This window comes from Phalacrocorax carbo, chromosome 18 (assembly GCF_963921805.1).
Source record: "Phalacrocorax carbo chromosome 18, bPhaCar2.1, whole genome shotgun sequence".
Lineage (NCBI taxonomy): Eukaryota > Metazoa > Chordata > Aves > Suliformes > Phalacrocoracidae > Phalacrocorax > Phalacrocorax carbo.
Window position 1 is genome coordinate 4854832 of NC_087530.1, and position 19088 is coordinate 4873919.

Genomic DNA, 19088 nt, shown 5'->3' on the forward strand with positions numbered 1-19088 from the left:
ACCCTTTCAAGAAAAGATAAAACTGTCATATTGTTCTCCTCAAAGTACAAACAGCAGCACATTGTTCTACAAAGCTGGTGGGTTTTTCCTCTTTTCTTTTACTTTTGTTTTCTTTTTATTACAAGCTTTATTATAAAAGTCAAGTATTTTCTTCCCTGACTATACTTTGCTTCTACTTTTCAAGCAAGCAATAAAAATTTGCACCAGTCCCTCACCCGCAGCTGAGGTCTGGGCTGCCTGTCTTCCCAAAATGGTCCCCATAGAAGAATAATAACCCTAGCAAGTGCACACAAACACCACAAATCAATGTCCAGAGTCCCTGGGCTCACATTTCTGTGTTTCATTTGTTTTTAAGCAAAGGGGGAAACTCATGGCTCCTGCTGCAGCATCAGCCCTGGCTGCATACCGCAGCATGGGCATGGGATGAAGGACAAAGGCTGCCTGGATCTGCCCTGGCATGCCATGGGACGACTTTATCTACTCCAGGAGAGGAAAAGCAGCACTGCATCCCTACCACAGCACAAAGGCCCATTCCCACACCAGCAGGGCTTGCTCCCAGAAAGGAAAGATAACATGCCTTGCTGGTGCAAGGTGCTCCTATAACTGGGTAACTCCATCCACACTAAGAACTACAATAGTTTAGAAAGAAATAAAATGTCCCACCTCTAACCAACACTGTCCTGCATGTACACACTGGCTGGTTACAGTCTGCAAGGGGATGATCCTCCCTTGCTTGTTCATTGACAGGGAATGAAAATGAGCAAAAAGCCACTGTCCATCCCAGACTGAGCCTGGGAAGGATCTGGGAGGTCTCAAGTCCAAGCTTGTCCCCAGAAGTAGGTCAATCCCAATAAGAGACTGGGTCCCACAGGGCCTTGCACAGTCCAGGTCTGCCCATCTCCAAGGATGGAGATCCTTGTGCCAGGACAGGGCACAAGCACAGGGCAAGAGATTTTCCCTTGTGCCCCATTGCCACTCACTTTGGTGCAGCTGCTGGCTGTCCCCTCCACCACCTTTTCTCCTGGAGAAACAAGTCCAATGCTCTTCATATGCCTCATGCTCCAGCACCCTGCCCAGGACACGCCAAACCCAAAACGGCACCTGCTGCCAGTATTGGCTTTATCCTGCTGTGTTGGGTGCCAGCAGGAGCTTTACCCTGGCCTCAGTTAGCTGAGCTGGGGCTCCTCATCCATCATTCCCACCCAGGAGATACAGATTGGTGATGAGCATTACAATTGCAGCTGGGCTTGAAGTAATAAATGAAAAAGTTGGGGGAAGGGATAAAGGCCTGGGCACACACAGGCTGTCCTGACACAGTCCCTCCTGCCCCATTCCCTGGAAGGATTGCCTGTCCCTGCACTGGTGGCAGAACAGCTGGACCCCGAGCCTGCAGACATGCCCATCTCTCCCTCCACAAGTGCCCACACATGCAGATGCTCTAACTGTTAATGACACGATGGGACTTTCTGGACTGCCGGAGTGGAGAGCAATGCCTCCATGCGGTGGGTGAAGCCTCTTGAAACAAACTGCAGGTTGTGTTGCTGCCTTCCCCCCTCCCTACTGTGTTTTATAACATGACATACCTCCAAAGGGCATGGTTCCTACACCCCAGCTGCCCCATGTCTGCCTCCACAGGCCTTTGAGCCACCCTGCACAGTCCCCTGAGCCCAGCCTGCCACAGCCAGGGAGGAGCTGAGCATCCCTCGAGCCCAGACTACAGCCCCAGCTGGGCCTGGATGCAGCCTTTTGGCTAGTGTAAAACCCGAACTAAAGAGCTTTTTTTGATATTAACATTTAGATGTGAAAAGTTCATATTTTATTCTAGAGTGGGGGAATAAGAGGGAACACTGTTGAACAAGCAAGGGAAGAATGGAGGGAGAAAAAAAGTGGCAATGCTGGGTGTCCCTCCAAGAAGGGGTTTAAATCCCTGCCCTGTGTCTTCAGTAGAGGGGCAGCCAGGGATAGGACAAGGAGTGTTTTAGTACCACAAGAAACTGCACTGGGGCCACTGATGGTCTTTTGTGATTAACCTGTAATGGCCAAGCTGCTCTGAAGTTCAAAGCATGTAGAGGCCCCTTGTATTCCCGGGAGGTAGAGAAAGCATTACACTCCTTTAAGAGCTACTGGGAGAGAGATGTGGGTACAGGGTGCCAGTAAGGCCACCCAGGAAGTGTGGTAGGGACCAGACGAGCCCCAAGGGGCAGGGCAGCCCCCTTCCTCGCCCCCATGGGGCAGCAAGGCAGGGGAGCCGACAGCACTGCCCTCACCTGTCAGAGTGCTAATGAAATGCCTGCTTTGGCAGCTGAAGGCAAAGTTTCCAAGCCAAGCCACAAGAAAAGATGATAGACTCAAGCCTTTGGCAATGTTTTAATGTTCTTATCATTAAGTTTGTTGATACATTTGGCTGCATGGGCGTTTTCTTTAGCATAAGTTGCTTTAGCATAAGCTAGTGTAAGTTCTGGGTAAATACAGCTACCTATAACCAGATAGCATCTGCTCAGTGTTTCACATCTTGTGAAGCTCAGCATCATAACCCATGTTTTACTGGTGGTGAAGACTGGGAGACAGAAGAGTAAAAGCAGCAGAGCCAGGAGGAGACCCACAGGGGAGGCTTGGGTGCCACAGGCCCCAAACAAGCCATGGGGGTACATGGCAGGACCCAAATCCACAGCTATGAGTCTGGGACCTGGATGACTCCCCAGGCCCTGATTTCAGCTCCAGCTATCCACAGATTGCTTTAATCTGCAGCTGCTCCCCAGAGAGCCCTAGGGTACCCCAAGACACCCTAGACACAGGCTTGTGGACAAGCACTGTCCTGAGATTTCCTTTCACCCAGCCCATCCTTGCCTGGATTAATTCTGCTGCTGAAGATATATTAAGCTTTTTTTTTTTTACCTTCCCACTACATTTTACAACACTACCACTCCAAATCAGTCATTCAAGGAATCCTGAAGCGACGGCCCTAATCAATGGGCTGCCACTGGAGAGCTTTTGATAGTCTTGTCAAAGCAGTGACTAATTGCACTGCTTCTGCATCCATCAAGGTAGCAAACCCAGGCTATTTCTGCAGGCTCTACAGAAGAGCTCCTCTTGTCTTTCTCTGCCTCTCCAGCAGTAGTTAAGCAGGCAGGGCCATGCCTAGGAGCTGCTGGAAGCATGTTCCTGCCAACACAAGTGAGGAGGATCATGGGTGGTAGTCAACAGGGTGGGTAAAAAGGGGCCAGGACCAACTTCTGCTGCATCAGAATTCAGAGGAAGGGGCCTGGGGAATCAGAGCAGAGCATCAAGAGAAGACGAAAGGCAGAGGCTTCTTTATGGCCATGGCTCTGATAATGAGCTGTGACAGGCAGAGTAATGCACAAGCTCACAGCCATCAGCATGGACTTGCCAACATCCCCACTAAGGAGGGCCGTGGGATTTCCTCTTGCTTCAATACTCTCTTGACTTTTTGCTCCCAAACCTCTGGCCCTTCCTTCCAAATTAACCCCCAACAGAAAGCTTTCACATACATCAGCCTACCCCCACTTACCTTCTGACTTCCAAAGCAGATAAAAACCATGCAATGGGTCTGCATTGACTACAGGGCTATTATGAGTGGAGAATAGCAACAAATAGGATTGACTATAGTTAAAGACATGTGTCCTACCTTGCTTTGTGGGTTCTGTTCCCTTGAGGGCTGGTCATGGTGACAGTGGCATTTGAAAACGGTGTCTCTGCAGACGTGTTGATGGCTTTGCTGTTGCTCAGCTCCATGTAGGTGCTATTAATGGTGTAGGTCACAATACCATCAGTGTCCTCATAGTCAACATAGAGGCTGTCAATGTGTGACCCCACAGAGTTGATTGGGTCTCCCTGGGCAAAGATGCTGTTCATGGTCATGTTGAGCATCAACTCCTTCGAGTCCGAGGTCTTGTCCAGCAGCTTGTCCGTGATGGCATTCTCCGAAAGGAATTCCCTGGAGGTCAACCTGGGGTCGAAGTCTCTGTCGTCATGGTCTGTCTGGTAAGTAGACCTGGTTACGTTTGAATCTAGATTGGAGCCAACAGGGGGAAACAACAGTGACAACCACAAAATGCATTCAGGCTGGGAGGCGAAAGCAGCCCAGAGCAGCAGGGGCACACCAGAGCCTGAGCAGCCACCCGGGAGGCCAGAGGCAGGAGCTAGGGTCTTGGAGAGGGGGAATCTCATGGGATTGTACCCTTTTTGGAAGGGTATGCAGCTCTGTGGGTCTCATCCTACTATTGCACAGCCAGAGGAGAGCTCAGCACCTGCCAGCACTGCCCCAAGCAATAGCAGAGCTCAGAAAGGAAGATGCCCTCCTGGCCCCAGAGCCCATGCAGCCATGCTGGGAAAGCACTCAAGGCAGTTTGGTGGTGGGATGGCCAAGGGACTGGAGTGGGAAGGAGGTTGCTGGGGGCTAAGCAGAAGTGGGAGGTGACAGAAGAGGTTGTGATGGGGACCTCTATGTACCCAGGGCTCCCTCCTCTCCTTGGCATGAGGCAAAGCATGGCAGGGCACTGGCAGGGAGACCTTACCCATGGCCACCCCCCCACCCACCAGAAACCAGAACCTGAAGGGCAAAGAGGATTTATGAGCAGAGATGTTTTAAAGAACTTTCCAAGATTTCCAAAACACAAACCAGCAGAATCACTAGAGGTAGAAACAGAGCATTTCTCAACAAGAGCTCTGAGAAGCAGAACAGTCAGGCCCAAGTCTCCTCCTTACCTTGGGGTTGTTTGCCCTTCAGTTTTGGCTCACAGTCAATTGTTTCTGCTCTTTCATAGACCTCATTGGTTTCCTGACCTTTGCTCAAGTTTAAATCTTCCTCCGTGTCCTGCCTTCCAAACACCTGGTTCTCCAAGTCTATCCGTTCCCTGGAGATTTTCCCAAAATAGGTTGCATTGTGCTGGATAAAACCCAATGGCACGTCTCCATCAAACTCTCTGCTTTCTTCGCTCTCTGACTCAGAGAAGGTGTAGTAGATGGGCTGCAGATTTTTTGAGTGTGGCTTCCTCAGGAGGGTGTATTCAAATGTGATGGATGGATTCTTGCCATTTTGATTCCAGACCTAGCAAACAAATTAAATTATTAGTAGATGCAATGAGTATATGGCACACAAAGCTTGTGATTCATCTTGGGTTTGACAGTTGGTGAGCATCTCCTTTGCTATGTCCAATCTGGTTTCCATTTTATTGCCAATTCCTTACAACTGGAGCTCAGCACAATTTTCCAAGGGTTATTTGGCAGTGCTGCCCTGGGGATTAGCCCCAGCTCAGGGACTGGTCACACTCCCTCCTCTTCTGCTGAGCAACCAGAGACCTGGGAAAGCCACTGCAGAAGTTACTGACCATCCTTGCAAGTTCATTTTTTCTGGTTAATGAGGGGCATGCACACACATCCTTTCAGCTACTACATCGCCACTGAGGATGGAGACTTGGGGGTGATACTACAAAATCTTTTACTGGTCCCATGCTTTATAAGCACCCAAGCACCATCCCTCCCCCCTCCAGAGGAGCCCAGGGCTACATGGAAGATGGCAGGAGCTGGGCTTCGGCTGACTGCCCAGAAGAAAAATTAAATTACTTTTCTTCATATGCCTGTTTTTAGATGGTTTGCTTTCAAGAAAGAGTTGGGGTTTAAGTTTTGTGCACTTCTAAGCTATCTGGCACAATTTCTTATTTTTATTTTTCCTGCCAGGAATCTTGGCTAAAAATGCCATGGAGAAGAAGATAAACCCCTCGGCAGTGCCTGAGGCATCCTCTCCCCGCAGAGAGAGGGGTTACCAAGCCCACGTTTGTTATTCACAGCCCTGCCTGCATCTGAGAGCACTGAAGCAAATGAAATAGGTTCAGGCAAGGAACTGGGCACAGTCATTGCTCCCACTCCCCTCCTCAAGCTGCCCAGGAAAGCTGGGGAACCATGGCAGGACTGTGCTCCCATGCCCACCCCTTCCTCAATCCAACATAGATTTTTTTCCCTTCCCCATCACCCCCAGCCTTATAAACTTGAAAAGTCAAAGCGCACCATTATATTCAACCCTTGATTTGTCGGTCCTTGTGCAACAATATACTCTATGCCGGTCTCATAAACATCCATGGGCCTGCGGTACTTGAACACCGTGCCTGCAATGTTGAAGTTTTTCGGACTGTCAACTTTGTAGTTCCCATTGAAGAAATAGTACCCGGCTTCATCAGCCACAGCTTCAAATGGGAGAGAAAAATCAGTGCCATTGCATATAAGAGCAGAGATATGCAATATTGCCACTTGTTCATTCAGAGGGCAAAATTATTAGAGCGTCACAGTCATAAAACAAGTGTTTCTCTGACATTACAATGCGTATGTCACCTATTTCCAACATATCATACAATCACGCGCCCAGAGCTGTGGGGCATGTGTCCCTCTACATTGCAGGCTCCTGGGTACGTGGCTTACAGTAGTCCACAGCGCCTCTCACCCTTTTGGCTCTAGCACAGCATGAGCATTTAATAGCCACAGCTCTACAGACAGTAAGCAGACTATCAGATGGCCAACCACAGGAGTTGCCTCCTTGGGAGCACTGAGCTGATGCCACCCAACCCAGCAGTGGCCCAAGGCAGGTCACCCAGATCTAGCCCAGGAACTGTACTAAATCAAGCCTTTTTCATTCAAGCCTTCCTGCACAGAGCCACGAGCCTCTGAGGCTACAGAGGATGATGGTAGCAAACGTGCTTCTCTTGTGCAAGCCCAGATTTTTCCACGCTCCTCCTGAGTGGCTCTGCCATCTCCATCATGAGGTGGATGGTGTGGCCACCAACACTTCAGTGGGGCAACATGTAGTTCACACCTCCCTGGTGCTGCTGTCATGTGGCCATTGCACATTCCCCAAGCAGAAGATTACGGGGAATCACAAGAGAGGTGAAGTCACTTGGCTATCCGTGATCCGGCACCAGTGTGTTTGTCACACCACACTGAAGTAGCAACAATAATAGAACAACAGTTCCTGCATTAAGGCAATCAAAGTGTTGTAGATACAGCCCAGGTGCTCAGACTGCAGAGAGAAATGCACTGGCTTAGACAACATGGTTGTGATTTACATTGACTATGGATTTAGCTCATGTCTGCAATAAAACTACATTCAGCTTCACGTTGGAAAAAGCATTAGCTAGTAGAGGCATGCATTCTAGGGAAGTACCAAGAGGTTATACACACCCAGAACATCTGCAGATTTTTTCCGTTCTACTATCTGGATATCCCTTGCTCCAGCAGGAATGTGCGTTACCAGAGAATAGCCTATGGGAAACTACAGATTAACGAAAGGAACTTTGTAACAAATAATCTGAATGAAACACTCTGTAGTCAATACCGCAATATATCAAGCAAGCTGGCCTTGATCCAAAATCATTTTTAAGGAGTTATGGATTAAAAAAAAAAACCTAATGCAGACAACTGTTAGGCTGCAAACAGGACCTTAATGATAATAGAAAAGAAAAACGTGTGAAATATTATCCTGGTTTATGGTTGAAAAGCACAGCCAGCGGCGGGGGGGGGGAATGCAATCCTTATGTGCCCAAATACCACATTTATCTGAACTGGTGTAAGAAGAGGTATCTTACGACTGCTTTGTTAGCTAGAGAAGCTGTCCTGTGGTTCAGCAGTGATCCCTGTGCTAGCCAGCCTTCCCAAAAACCCAGCAAGAGAATACAGCTCGTTTCTCCTCCGACTGCCCTTTGCCTGGCCCTTGGTAAGTGATGGGACAAGTCCTCCTAAGGCCACTGAAGTTCCTGCAGCTTGCTCCATCTAAAACTGATCCTCGGAAAGCATTAATCATTATTCCCGAGTTAGATTGCTATGTTTAGGACAAGTAGGTTCTACTGCTTTACACCACACTAATTTTGGAAATCCTGGTCTTTCAAAATATCCTCACTTCCCGTTATTACAAATCATTTATTTCTAGTCTTACTGGATCATAAGAAACAAGACTAAAATAGATGCCAGCCTCTTGCATAACCCTTTTGCACCATTCAGCATCAGAGACCTCGAGCTTCTGACAAGCACCATGCAAAGTTACCGGCTTTCTTTAAAGGCGGCTTTCCCTGCCCAAATTTACAAGCGGCTTTAGCACACATAGAACACGTGGGAAAAACTGTAGCAGGGGCAGCTGGTAAGAGCTGAAAGCAATTTACAGAAAAAAATAAGCACATTTTAAAAATAGCCTTCCAATACAAATAAAGGAAAAGGTCCCTAAAAGCCTTACCAAGATGAGAATTTCCTTTCCGGTAACTGCCGGTCACGTGAGTGCAGCTGCTCCCATCTCCTTGGCAAACACCACATTTATCCAAGGTGTGGGTGGAAAAGAGAATGCCATCGCATCCAATGGGCTAAAAGATGCACAAATAGAGTATTGAGGGTCAGGCAAATGTCGCACCCATTGTAATTTTCTGAATGCTAACATAACAATATTTTTGCTATAATGTTTAACAACCTCACATTTTCCAGACACGCAAACCCCTCGGAAATCAGTGTATTTGCAGGATGTTCCATCCCGAGCCTGAACCATTAACTGTCTCTGACCATCCACAGTGGTGCAATGGAGGTCACAGGGCTTGCTAGAAATGTGAACATAGTCATCTAAGGGGAAAGGATATAAAGATATATTCAAAACAGCAGAAACACAATAACTTTCATCCTACCAAATGTCAATGAATCTCTGCCAAGCTAAACAGCAGCAGCAACAGCACAATTGCACAGCAGCCAGCAGTTCAGAAGCTACCATCTCTTGTGTTTCAGGCTGGACAGGAGATTGCAGTTCTGACAGCGTGACAGCCCACTGCTGCAAACCTTTGCACGGCCAGGCAGTCCCCTCTGCTGCCAGGAATAGGTGCACCTAGTGATGCTAGCGGTGTCACTAACAGCCGAGGGGATGCACTGAGGCAGTAACAGCCACTATTCTGTGCAAGGACTTGCAGTAGGGACATACATACACATTACACAAAAGCATATGCATGTTCACATATCAACATTTAATACATGAGTTAAATTAACATAGATCTATTATCATAAGTATAATACAAGTAAGACTGCATTCAAAACCATAACAGCTTTAAACATAAGAACTTTTCCATAAACATTCACCCAAGTTGGACTTAATTCGCCCTTTTCTTTGTGCAGGCAACTGGCTGGCTGCATCCACTGGCACAGTAGCCCCACATTTTACAACATCCACAGGAAGCAAATGACAAATTCTATTTGCATCAGAAACCCAATGCTAAGCGTCGAACTCTGCCAACTACTGAGCGGTCATATACCCACTGGCCTGCGTGCCCAAGCAAGACAGCATCAGTGTCAAAACATTATTCTGTAAATCCCCCAGGAGCCACGTGAACGCCTGCTAAAAAACAAAACAATTCACTGTAACTATTCTGGTGAGTCATCTGGAAGAGCAAATATGTTTAAAGAAATTGTCACCTTGCCATAGGAAAGGGACAAAAGCAGCCAAGTAGCTACAGCTAACCAGCTTGCCACGGGCCAAGTTCTACCACGCTGACCCTGCCAAGGTGGCTGGCGAGACAGGGGCTTGTTTCACATAAAAGGAGGTAACAAGTAATTTCATGAAGCATAATTATTCTTAGGTGTGTACAAAGACCGCTAAAGTAAGAAAGTCGCATGAGATCCCATCTCTAGTTTTAGACGCCCAAATGGCACGGTGAATCTGAAGAACCAGCACTCAGGAGCCGCCTCCTCCTCCTCAGAAGGGTCCTGAGTTCCCAATAGCCCTAAAAATTGGCCATGACTTTTGTTTGATGCTTGGGAAGGTTTAATGGATGGGAGTTAGGAGCCTAAAAATCAAATAACTTAGAAGACAAAGACCAAGATTTTATTTCTGCTGTCCTGCGTCGCTCACCACAGACAACCAAACTGACCGGATCTTGGTAACATTTGACAGAGCACATGAAAGGTGTGGGAGTGAGCAAGTGTCACTGAAACGCAACACAGCCCAGCAATGGCCCCAGCTCAAAAGGACACTTGTTTGGGTGAGCCAGACTCTCCCTGCCTCCCTGCCAGCACAGTCCATCACCCTGTGTTCTCGCATCCTCCAATCTTTCAGCTCTCTGGTCCTCAGGAGCTGCAACCAACACAAGCTACTGCCATAAATTCATGTTATTTTATTTTTAAGCTACCCTGCAGCTGCAAAACATGCCTTTGAACTTGGGAGACAGCTGATTGTGTCTCTGGAAAAAAAGTCACTTTAAAACAGCAGAGGAGGAGCCTTCCTGCAGGCTATAGCATCATAACTATCAAAATATTTTGGCTAAGCATTATGAAACACACAAAGAATGTCTTGTTACCAGGATATAAAGGTTTCCATTGATACGTTCTGCCGTTATACACATGGGAGTTAAATGATGAACACTGCTCCTCTCGAAAGCTCCTTCCGTTCGCAGGGCACTCCTAGAATGGGATACATTAATATCCTGATGAAAACAAAATGCAGGAAAGGTTTCTGGCACACCTTGACCAGCTGCAAGGAGCATTTCCATTGCCTGTCCTCTCCAGAGCCACATCCTCCTCCTCCTCCTCCTCCCACTGCAGGGACAGCCAGGGGAAAACCCCCCCAGGAGATGGTGCAAGAACCATGCGCTGGCTTTTATGGCCCCCAGTGCGAGCAAAAGGTCCAAAGCCCTGACACAATGGTGATGGGCACCAAAGAAGGGAACTCCAGTTGCTTGGAGGGGCAATGGGGTGACAGCTACGGGACAAATGGTGTCCCCTCTGAGGGGCCCAGAAGGGCCGCCACAGGAAGGAAGCATGACTTCCCACATTTTGTACCGGGTGTTCCCCACGAGAAAAAGGATATCCTTACTTGTACTTTGCAGAGCTGGTATCTTTTGGATGTTCCAGTGCAAGTTTTATTAGCCAGCCCACTCACTGACTTTCTTCTGAATAAAGAAATGATGGTTAGACAGGGCTCAGAAACACTTTTTTTCCCTTCTTTAAATATATTTGTCCCAATTCCTGATTCTGTAAGATCGGTCTCAATGCAGCTGAGCCACACACAGATCTATCACGGTCTCACTGGAATTGATAGCAAAGGTCTCTCCAGCTTTACCACCTGCAGCATCAGCTATTCCTATTACAGCACCCTAGGAGGTACATGGAGACCAGGGCCTGGGGACAAGGTTTGCAAGGTGCCTTCTGGCAACCGCACAGCGCGGAGAGGGCACAGCCACACACAGCGCAGCTGGGGTCGGCGGGGTCCCCAACCAACCCTGCACCGCGGTGTCCTTGCTGCTGTGCCCAGGAGCTTTGAGAACAGGCTTACACTGTCTGCTGCCCGTCTGCACTAATCCCTGCTGGAGAAACTTCAGGGCCAGCACAGGAATAGCTTGGCTGGTCCACCCGGCAAGGATGCCCAGGGCGCAGTGTCCTCAAGGCAGCAAACTCAGGGACATACCTACCTTCTGCACAAGCAGCGTTTGCCAGCCACCTTTTCACCAGTGCTTATCTACTGAGCGAGGACCTCCTGGGTCAAGGTTACCTCCAGCAAGCTGGAGCTCCCCGCACCCTGGCAGGCGGGCGCCGTACCTCTGCCGCAGGCAGTGCCTCTCCTGGGACTTGACGCCTCCCCCGCAGGTCCTGGTGCACGCTGTCCACTTGGTCCACTCGCCCCACCAGTACGCGGTGACGTCTGCCCCTTCCTCCAGGCTGTTGGAGGTCTGCGCGAGGTCCTGCGTGAAGCATCGGGTGGGTGGGGGAGAGAAGCAGCAGTCGGCACCTGCACCGCAGAGCCTGTGCGGGTGGACTGAGGGCATCCCCTGCCCAGCCTGCCCTGAGCTAACAGGGCACTGCCTTCTCCACCTGAGGTCAAGCCCGAGATTTCCACTTTGCAAGAAACCCTGCATATTTCCAATTGTGTTTTCATTACAAATTGGAATGAAATAGCAATATTTAGGACTCCTTGGGAAAGGAAACATTCATTGTTTCGCTCTGTTGGCAAAAACAAGATCCCAAACAACCCTAAGCCCTCCAAGTCTTTTGGTGCTCTCCGACTCCTGCTCCACAGTGAATTCAGGAAGCTGAAAAGCCAGTTGCAGCCGAATGTTTCACTGAAAACTTAAGCAAACCCTTGCAAAAGCACTCAGCAGCAGGAGAGCCTGCCAGTGGATGCTAGCAGGCTGGAGGAGCCCTTGTGCTCTTTGCAAGTACAGGTTTGTCACTTCAGGAGGGTCCTTGACACCCCCCACCTCCCACCCCTCAGCCATTGCAGGCAGCAGTGTGACCATGCAGAGGGCAGAGGAGCTGCTCCACCAGCAGCATCACCACTGCGCGCGGGCGCTCGGTAAGGTGTCTGCATCCCTTCGCAAGGGGCACAAAACGTCCTGGGGGTCCCAGCTATTGCTCACTGCAGGGGGAGAGATATTTTTCCCATCCAGAATCACCTGCTGGTTAGAGGAGCTCTATTAATCCAGCGTTGACTGGGAAAGGGCTAATAACATTGCGTGCAAAGTAAATGAAAGCTCCAACAACTGCAGGGACTGAGGAAGCAGCGCTCACTCAAGAACAGGGCATGGTCTTTCAGAGCCCTGGAAGTGATCTGCACGCGCTCCTAGCCGCAGAAGGTACAACACAGGTTAAGTCCAGACTAAAGAGCTAAGCCAAGTCATACATCCTGACGCTTGCTGGAGACCCGATGCACGCGCAGATCAGTCCTGCAAGTCCCAGAGGCTACCCATCCCAGACACCATACCCTTTTAAAGCCCAGAGACACCCCCCACCCACCCCCCAGCAAGGCAACACGCTTACCTGAGCGATCACAAAGGCAATGTTGCCCACAAGAAGAAGGGCCAGGGTGCCTTTCAGCTGGGATCGCGCACTGACGGAGATGTTGTTCCACCTCCACTTAGATATCTTCATCCTAGAAAGCAACCAAACAGCACACTAAGCAAAACTCCCATCCAGCCTCACCACCCATCGAGAGCAAGGGCTGCTTTGCAGCCTGGGCTGCACAGCACACGTCGTCTTCAGCATTCCCGGTCAGCTAAGTGACACCGGCCACCAGTGACTGCAAGGGCTTGTTCCTGAAGTTATATTTATTTAATTAACATGGTACAGGTTCACATTCCATCTCGGTTGCTATCCGCCAAACCACAGCTTTGTGCTGGTTCCCAGTGGCTGCACCTGATACCCTCCAAGCCTGTCTTGGAAGAGAGCGTGGCTTACACCGAGGCAAGCGTTGCACAAGAGGCAGCGAGTAGCAAGAAGTGTCCCTGGATCTTTAAAGGGAGTGCATTTAAATATCCCCTTTTACAGAATTGCTCCTAGAAAAGTGAGATGAAAGGCTCCATAATTGTGGGGTTTTTTGCTGTTGTTTAACAGCCATTATTTTTCTTTTTTTTTTTTTTTTTTTTTTTCATTTGTCCCACTCTAATTCCTAGGGAAGAAGCCTGTTCTTACAGAAAAAGAAACCACCCACAATTAAAGAACAGAAATGAAATATCTCAAGTGTCAGCCTTTCATCTTTCTCCATCTGTCTCATGAAAGAGAGTAACCCAGAATGGCATTTTCTTAAATAAAACCCAGCTCAAAACCACAATACGTTTTATTGTGAACCTCACTGCAAGAGCCAGAAAGGAGCAGGTTTCAGGAAATCAAGCTTCCAGGCAATCAAAGCAGCTCATGTCTGTAAGAAAAAGAAAAAAATATTCTCTCCTAAGCTAACTTCCCTTGAAAAGTAACCAGACAGTATCTTTGGGAAATAGGGAGGTGGGAGAGGTGCTGCTCCTGGGGAGAGGGGCAGGACTGCAGACCTGCAACATAAAGAGCTTCTTTCCTACCCGTTTTTCTTCTCGCAAGGGTTTTTGTAGCGGTTTTGGAAATGCAGAATTGCCGGCAATGCCAGCACAGCTTTGGTATCTGGCTTAAGAGAAATTACCGGAGGGCTTCCAGGTCCCCAACCCCGCTTTGCGGTCGCCCCAGGGTAGAGGTCCAGCATGCAAAAAGACACTTTCCAAGAGGCAGATCCATTGATTAATGGAAGCCCCGAGCGCTTGGCTGGGGATCCCGGGGACAGGTGGCTGAGACTTGCCTTACACTTGGTTTTCATTAAGGCTTCCAGACACTTCTGACTCAAAGCCAATAACAGAGCTCGCTCAGAGTTTATCCTAGAGTCGGTCAGAGCTGCATGTTTAAATAGAAGAAAAATTAAAGCGCGGGGTGGGGGGGGTGGGGGGGGATGTCGCCGAAGGCATCGCGGAGCCGGTACCGGAGGGACCCCGCGGACCTGCCAGCGGCGGGCGGGCGGTGCGGGAGCGGCGGCGGGCGGGAGGGCGAACCCCGGGGGGAGCGGGGAAGGGGCCGGCGGGCCGCGACCCCCGCGGGACCGGGCCGGGCCGTACCTGGAGGCGGCGGGGCCGGGCGGGGCGATGCTCCGGGGCCGGGCGGTAGCGGCGGCGGCGGCGCGGAGGAGCAGCAGCAGCAGCAGCCCCAGACGCTCCCTCCCTCCTTCTCCCTCTCCGACTTCAAAGGGCAGCCAAAAGCGCCGGGGCTTCCAGCGAGGAGGAGCCGCCGCAGTGGCTCCCCCCAGCCCGCGCCGGCCGCTCTTATAGCGGCGGGGGTGGGGGGGGGGGGGGGGGGTGGGGGGGAGCGGGCGGAATTCACACCTCTCGGCCCGGGATGCCCCCACCCCGGTTAACCCCTCGCCTCCCCCGGCGCCGGTCCGCGGCCGCCAGCCGGTTTCCTGCGGCGGGGCCGGGGGGGCACAGGCGGGGGGAACCCGCACGCATGCGTTCCCGCCGCCGCCCGTCCGGCACACGCAGCGCCGGGCACCCCCCCGGGAACCCCCCGAGCAACCCCCCGGGACCTCTCCGGGCACTCCCCGGGGGGATGCTGCGCTCCCCCCCCCACCTCACCCCCCAGACGGGGGGGCGGTACCTGCTGCCCCCACCGCTCCCGCCCACCCCCGCAGAGGGCGAGGTGGCCAAACTCCTGCCGGGACCTCCGCAGGCACCGCACGGCCGCATCCTGCCTCTGGAAGTGCGGGGAGGGCTGGCTGGTTAGGGTCTGCCAGGTTTTTAATTGCACTTCCTGCTGAAAAATAACCCAAATCCCCCAGATCCTGCGCTCTTGGTGGCATTTGGTAAGGCTCAGCATCAGTCACGATGCTTGAAACGGTTTTCTGCCACGCAGGAGAACAGTCATGGTCAGAAGATGGGTTTGGTGCACGTGAAGAGCCATTTTGGATGAGAACAGTCCCCCTGGCTCAGCAACAGCCGCGCACGTATTGTGTGTGATACCCGTGTGTGTGTGTGAGAGAGAAAAGCCTATGGCACAATTAACGGCACAGTTATACAGTGTGTGCAACCTATATTCAATATATATGGTCTGTTCTCTGTGGTCTTTGCATGTGAAATGTGGTTGATGAGACACCTCGCCTGCGTGGTGACACACATTCCTGTGCATTCCTTAGCACATCTCCCCTGTGCACGCGGTGCTCACAGCGCCGCAGCTTTGAGCACCAGAGATGCTTCAACTCAAGCCTTTTCTCCTTCCCCTCTAGACCTGTCCTGCACAGGGCAAAACCAGTGCTCCCAGTGGGACACCCCACCCCGGCACTGGCTCTGCACCTGAGGCGATCACTGCAGTTTACTGTGATTATCATCACTGGCTGCTCCTGACCCTCGGTGGCAACGTTCAGAGCTGTCACCGTTTGCCACGGGCCAGGAGCTCCCATCTACAGGGCCTCAGAGCGTTCTCCGACCCCGCCGCAGGGCACGGATCCCTGCACAGCTCCCAGCACCCTGCAGGAATCACTGCAGGTCTATGGTGGTGTTAATTTGGTCCCGGTCCTCCCAGGGATGGCTGTGTGAAGCTGAGCAGAGAATCTGCCCCAAAAAATTTACATGGGAAATGAAGTCTCCTTTTCTGTTTGGCTAAATGTCTGCCAGCCTGTTTTAATTTACCCAGCTAGGTTGATTTGCAACTTTCAATTTTCCATCGGTTGGCTGTGACCAGGACACTGGGAAAATTTAGCACTTGAGTTCACCCAACTTCTGCATTTCAAAATATCCCAGCCCGAGACACGCAGGAGAAAACCCTTTCCGTTTTGGAACAACCAGGAGGGAAAAGTCTGAACAGGAGAGGTTTTAAAAGCATCAAAATATTTCACATTGAAAACGCCAGAGCAGCCTGGGTCCGTGCGAGCCCCAGCGTCTCCCCAGCGCTCCCACCAACCTTGGGGTTTGGCCGGAGGTCGCACCCCAGGAGACCCCATCCCCAGGTGACCCCGGACCCCATCCTGCAGCAGGGATGCCCCGGGGCTGGGGAGTGCTGGGGAGGGGGAGGCAAGCAGGAGGGTGGGGGAAGGCTGTCCCCAAGGCAAGCACTGAGGGAGCCAGCAGCAAGTGAGATGCATTCGGTCTCTGTGTTTCACCAAAAGTTCATCAAAGCCAAAGGATTTTTTATTTTTTTTTTTTTATGAAACAGTTGAGATGACTCAGCGGTTTCTGACGCAATCCCCGTTTCATCGGAAAATTCCTAACCAGCTCCTAGTGGCAACTGATTGCTCCCATAAATCACGCAGTGTTATCCCTGGCCGCAGCAGCATGGCTTACGCAGCCCCGGCCCGTCCTCGTGAAATCAGCGGGAGCGATGCCATCACCTCAGTGGGAGCAAAAACAGCCCTAAAACCAAACGCACCAAAGAGCAGATCCAAAACATGAGCCTCCATCCAGCTCCGCATCGGTGAAACCCCACAGCTCCAACGCGGGGCTGGACCGGTGCCTGCTCCCGCCACCCCAAAATCCCAGGCTGCGGGTGCTGCTGCCGAGGCTGCCGGCAGGTACGGCATTAATCACTGACAGCCGGGCTCAGACGACAGCGTTTTTTATCTCCCAGTTTTTGGCATAAGCGTTAGAAATGATTTGCAGATGTTATTTACTGCTTTTGGGCTTGGAGTAAATTGAGACAAGATGCACCTGCATGGACAGCGAGAGGCTTTCCCACCCAGGGACGGCTGCTGAGGGCTCGTACCGGATTTTCCCAGGGAAATTTAGGATTTGGGTGAGGGTCCCTGAGCCAGCCCTGCTCCCCGCATCCTGCACTTCAGCAAGGCAGTCCGGTGGTCCTGGGTTAGGAGTGTTCACCTCCTGGCACTGCACAAGGAGGGTCAGAGCTGCCAGCGTGATGCCCATCCCTGCAGCGGCGTGAGGCCGGTGGGCTCTTACCCCGACAGCCTCCCCCAGGGGCACACGGCAGCCGTCCGGCAGGCAGCTGCCAGGGTTTCCATCCCAAACCGGTGCCGTGCATAATTCAGAGCGCAAATAAAAAGAAGCGACAGACACTCCAAAATAGCCTCCTCCAGCCAGGGGAGAGTCGCCGGCGACTGGCTGCTGGTTTGGCCAGAGAAGTGCCTGCAGAGGAAAGGAGTTTCCTTGGCTGAAATGAGTTCAACAAAGTGCTGGGCTGGGCACCGTCCCTGCTCAGCAGGAGCTGGGGCTGCTCAGCTGAGCAGAGGCACTCTGCATTTTGCAGGATCAGGCCCTCTCTCACCTAGGGAGGGGTGGGGTGATCCCTTTGCCGGGGCAGCCTTTGCTGCGGTAGAGGGACCTCCGTCCTCGCCCTGGAGCAGAGAGAGACCATAAGCTACGGTCCAGGCACAAGACATTGACCATCTTGCTGTGCTTCCCATCGCGGGACACCTTCCCATCCTGACCCAGGCGCCAGCCCTCGGGCCCACCAGAGCTGATGCCCAGCACCACCGAGCCCCAAGCATGTCCCTAGAGCAGCTCCTCCATGAATGATGTACCACAGGACCTGTTCTTGGTGAACCAAAGCCATGATCCAGCCATGGGCTGTGGCGTTCCAGCACCGCTTTCCCATCAAAATTAGCCCTTTTCTGGCTCAGCCGTCATGCCAGTGCCGCAGACAGGATGGTTTTGTCATAGCCAGCCCCACTGAAATGCCTGTCTAGGTCCAGAAGAGCCAGGCTGGAGGAGGAGCAGGAGCATGGTGTGGAGTCTTTTGGCCCAGGACCCCCCAGCATCTTCATTTTTGCCCAGGGGTGAGGCGACTAACTCATTTTCTAATTTTTTAAGACTGCCTATAGAAGTGACCCATTTGTTCAACACTTCTGCACAGCTACACATGTTATTTCCAGGCAAGCCCAGAGTGGGGTGGGCAGATCTAAGCCATCCATGGAGCGGGTGAGGTCCCTGAATGGCCGGGACATTGCCAGGAGGATCAAAATGTGGCAAAGCCCCCAAAAAATGCCCTGGCAGCCAGCCCTACGTTCTTCTTAAGAGTTGTGGCTATGGCCTACCACTGGGTAACTAAAACAAGCAAGAGGAGACCAAAAAAAGTGTCCTTTAGAGACAGTCCCAGTCCCTTGCAGAGCGACCTACGGCACAGTGTTGGGCAAGGCACTTCATCTCTGCATGCCTCCATGCAATGTGGGTAGCAATGATTTATATCATGTTAGCATGAGGGTTTCATCCATGGAGATTTGAAAATGTTGGGTCAAACTGAACAAACCAAAGCCACCGAGCTGCTCTCACCATCAGATTTGCATTAAAAAATACCTCTGGGCAGTTTGAAAGCCTCAAGCAACCACAGTGACCCCAGGTATGGTCATGGCCATGGAGTTTTAATGGCTTGAAAAGCCTCTTTTTTCTGTGCAGGCTTTAATTTTACCTGTCCCCAAAGTGTACGCGTCCCTGCAAGAACCTGGAGGAGCTTCCAGACAAGTCACGCTTGGTTTGAAATTTTAGCTATGCAAAGATTAAAAAAAGAGTACAAAGCCTTTTCTTTTCATGGAATGAGTCTTGCATGGAAGTTGTGCAGTATTGTGCTGAGGGACATCAGCTATGCAGTGCTGCCAACCACAGGCATTCAAAAATCATGAGTCAGACTCCCCAAAACCCTAAGACTGGTTTCATTCCTTTCTGGATTTTGAGCCTTGAAACGTCACATCTTCAAGCTTTTCTCTTCAGAAAATAACAAGTTTGACCAACGGGGTGGGAGCTGAGACCCTCACATCATTACTGGGCTCCAGGAGTCATGACTGTAAAAATAAAAAACAACATGAAGCGAGCAATAAACCCCTGCACTGCCTCCTC

At 51.2% G+C, this 19088-nt stretch overlaps 1 protein-coding gene across 4 annotated transcripts in view; it reads right to left on the reverse strand.

Annotated features, from left to right (window-relative positions):
* Nucleotides 1-14462, reverse strand: part of ADAMTSL2 (ADAMTS like 2) — a 28213-nt gene extending 13751 nt beyond the window's left edge. Inside the window, exons 1-11 of one of the 4 annotated variants that reach the window (XM_064468621.1) lie at nucleotides 14373-14462; nucleotides 12781-14154; nucleotides 11563-11705; nucleotides 10841-10916; nucleotides 10326-10428; nucleotides 8462-8607; nucleotides 8234-8357; nucleotides 7189-7269; nucleotides 6025-6200; nucleotides 4804-5068; nucleotides 3647-4028 (exon numbers count right to left, since the gene is read on the reverse strand). In XM_064468621.1, coding sequence (XP_064324691.1) covers nucleotides 3647-4028; nucleotides 4804-5068; nucleotides 6025-6200; nucleotides 7189-7269; nucleotides 8234-8357; nucleotides 8462-8607; nucleotides 10326-10428; nucleotides 10841-10916; nucleotides 11563-11705; nucleotides 12781-12891 — 1607 coding nt within the window. In that variant the 5' untranslated portion in view covers nucleotides 12892-14154; nucleotides 14373-14462. Of the gene's footprint in view, nucleotides 1-3646; nucleotides 4029-4725; nucleotides 5069-6024; nucleotides 6201-7188; nucleotides 7270-8233; nucleotides 8358-8461; nucleotides 8608-10325; nucleotides 10429-10840; nucleotides 10917-11562; nucleotides 11706-12780; nucleotides 14155-14372 lie in introns of those variants that run through there. The other 3 variants (XM_064468619.1, XM_064468620.1, XM_064468622.1) reach the window with 3 other exon arrangements.
* Nucleotides 14463-19088: the final 4626 nt, after the last annotated feature.